At 41.0% G+C, this 1,863-nt stretch overlaps 1 protein-coding gene across 1 annotated transcript in view; it reads left to right on the top strand.

Annotated features, from left to right (window-relative positions):
• Positions 1-1,327: 1,327 nt before the first annotated feature.
• The window catches only part of LOC119587028 (serine/threonine-protein kinase/endoribonuclease IRE1-like), a 49,447-nt gene continuing 48,911 nt past the window's right edge, over positions 1,328-1,863 (top strand). Inside the window, 1 exon segment of the mRNA XM_037935770.1 lies at positions 1,328-1,689. Within this exon segment, the coding sequence (XP_037791698.1) occupies positions 1,567-1,689 (123 nt within the window). The 5' untranslated portion in view covers positions 1,328-1,566.

The following is a 1,863-nucleotide window of genomic DNA, read 5'->3' as shown; positions in this document are numbered from 1 at the left end:
GACTGTACACAGACCTCAAATTTCCAAGGCAAATTTCTTCCTTCTTGGTGAATAATGGAGAAAATAAATTGCCGACTGAAAAAATACTGGGGATGCTAACCTTTATTTTTAGGGGCTAGGGTTGAGGGGTACAGGAGTCTGTTTATGGGGAGAAGGGGTCCTTTATTTTAAGGGAAAGGGTGTATATGCTTCTATTTTAGAGGGAATGGGGTGCAGATATAGGGGAAAAAGGTGCAAACACAAATTTTAGGTAGAATGTACACGCCTCCATTTTTTTAGGGAGGAAGGGTGCAGGTCTCTTTTATTTGAGAGTTGAATGTGTACTCCCAAACGAGTTGGGGAACTTGGGGGCTGTGGTCTGCAACAGGTCTTTACCCTTGGTGCAGGCTTCCAGGATATTAGTTCTCTATTTTAGGGGGAGGATTGCTTCTATTTTGAGGGAAGAACGGCACAGACCTGCAATTTTAGGGGAGAGGGTTCTGTTTAAGGGGGAATGGGAGAAGGTCTCCGTCTCAGGAGGATAAAGTAACAAATTTGCCGACAGAGAACATTGGACTGCGAAACCCTCCACTCCATCGTTGCACTCTTGCAAATTGTAGTCCAAAATTATCATCCAATAATTTTTAATTATTCCAGGTGCCCAGTATTAATTCCCAAGCACATGCCCAAGAACTGAAACTAAAGGATAATATAGGGCGGAAAAGGTTAAAGTGTCATCATTATATATCCCGACAATTCCTTTAATAATTTTAACTCAAACTTCGTTAAAATGAACAAAAAAAATACCCCTAATACCAAAGCCCCTGCTTCAAGGCAGGAATCCAACAGACCTGGGTGAATCGAGGCTGAGATGTAAAAGAATTATCAAAATATATCCCAGCATAATCTTACAATGAGCAATCTTACTTGTAAAAATAATAAAATATCTCGGATTCAGTTGCCAAACAACCGTCCGAGATCTGAACCCAATAAGCTGGGATACATCAGGGTGAAGATGAATAAAGCCAAAGTTCATATAATTATGGTTAAAATCACGTCACCATATATCCTAGCACAATTCCCAAGCCATTTTACAAACTATTTCTTCCCGATATACAAATTACCCCTACATTATTTCCATGCACCTGTTCAAACAGGTGAACCCAGCACACCTAATTGAATTGAGGCGTTGTTGTTTTTTTTTAATCAAAATATGTCCCAACATTGTCCTCCAACCTATTTAATCTAATAATCTTGCTTCCGGATATCAAAAAATACCCCAGACCAATTACCGAGCACCACCCGAGAGTTGAACCCGGCGGGTCGGGTGCACCGGGCGGAGGGGGCGCGCGTGTCTTCATACGTCTCATAATAAACAGATGGCTGCTGTTGCTTGCTCGTGTCATCCAAGGTTGCGTCAGAATTGTGCACATTGACTTTCCCTTGTAGCCATGGGTGTACATGCAAACCGTGCGAATTCAAAGACTGCTATTTCCTCGATACAAGAATGTTGGCTGTGAGGTGTGGAAAATCCCAAATATGACTTGAAGAAGAGACGCTATTTAAAAAAACAAACAAAGCAGAAGGATGGCTTTTTCGAAGAGCAAATTACTTTGGCAGTCCAAATTCTGGACGTATGTGCTCCTTTTTGTAGTATGTCTTCCTTCACTTGTATCTGCAAGTAAAAAGAGCTCGCGCATGAAAGAAACGGTAAGATGATTATCCCTGGTTATGGAGTTCTTAAAGTCACAAGCAGTAATGATTTTACGGCATATTTATGGGGTTGGGGGTATTGAAGAACATGTATTTACAAGAAAATTGCAAACATCTTGCATGTGATGATCATATGTTACATAGCTTGGTTAATGCTAGCAAGGGCAACAC

Source organism: Penaeus monodon, chromosome 22 (assembly GCF_015228065.2).
Source record: "Penaeus monodon isolate SGIC_2016 chromosome 22, NSTDA_Pmon_1, whole genome shotgun sequence".
In the NCBI taxonomy this organism is placed as follows: domain Eukaryota; kingdom Metazoa; phylum Arthropoda; class Malacostraca; order Decapoda; family Penaeidae; genus Penaeus; species Penaeus monodon.
Note: the sequence above shows the minus strand (reverse complement) of the source record. Positions and strands in the feature narration are given on the sequence as shown.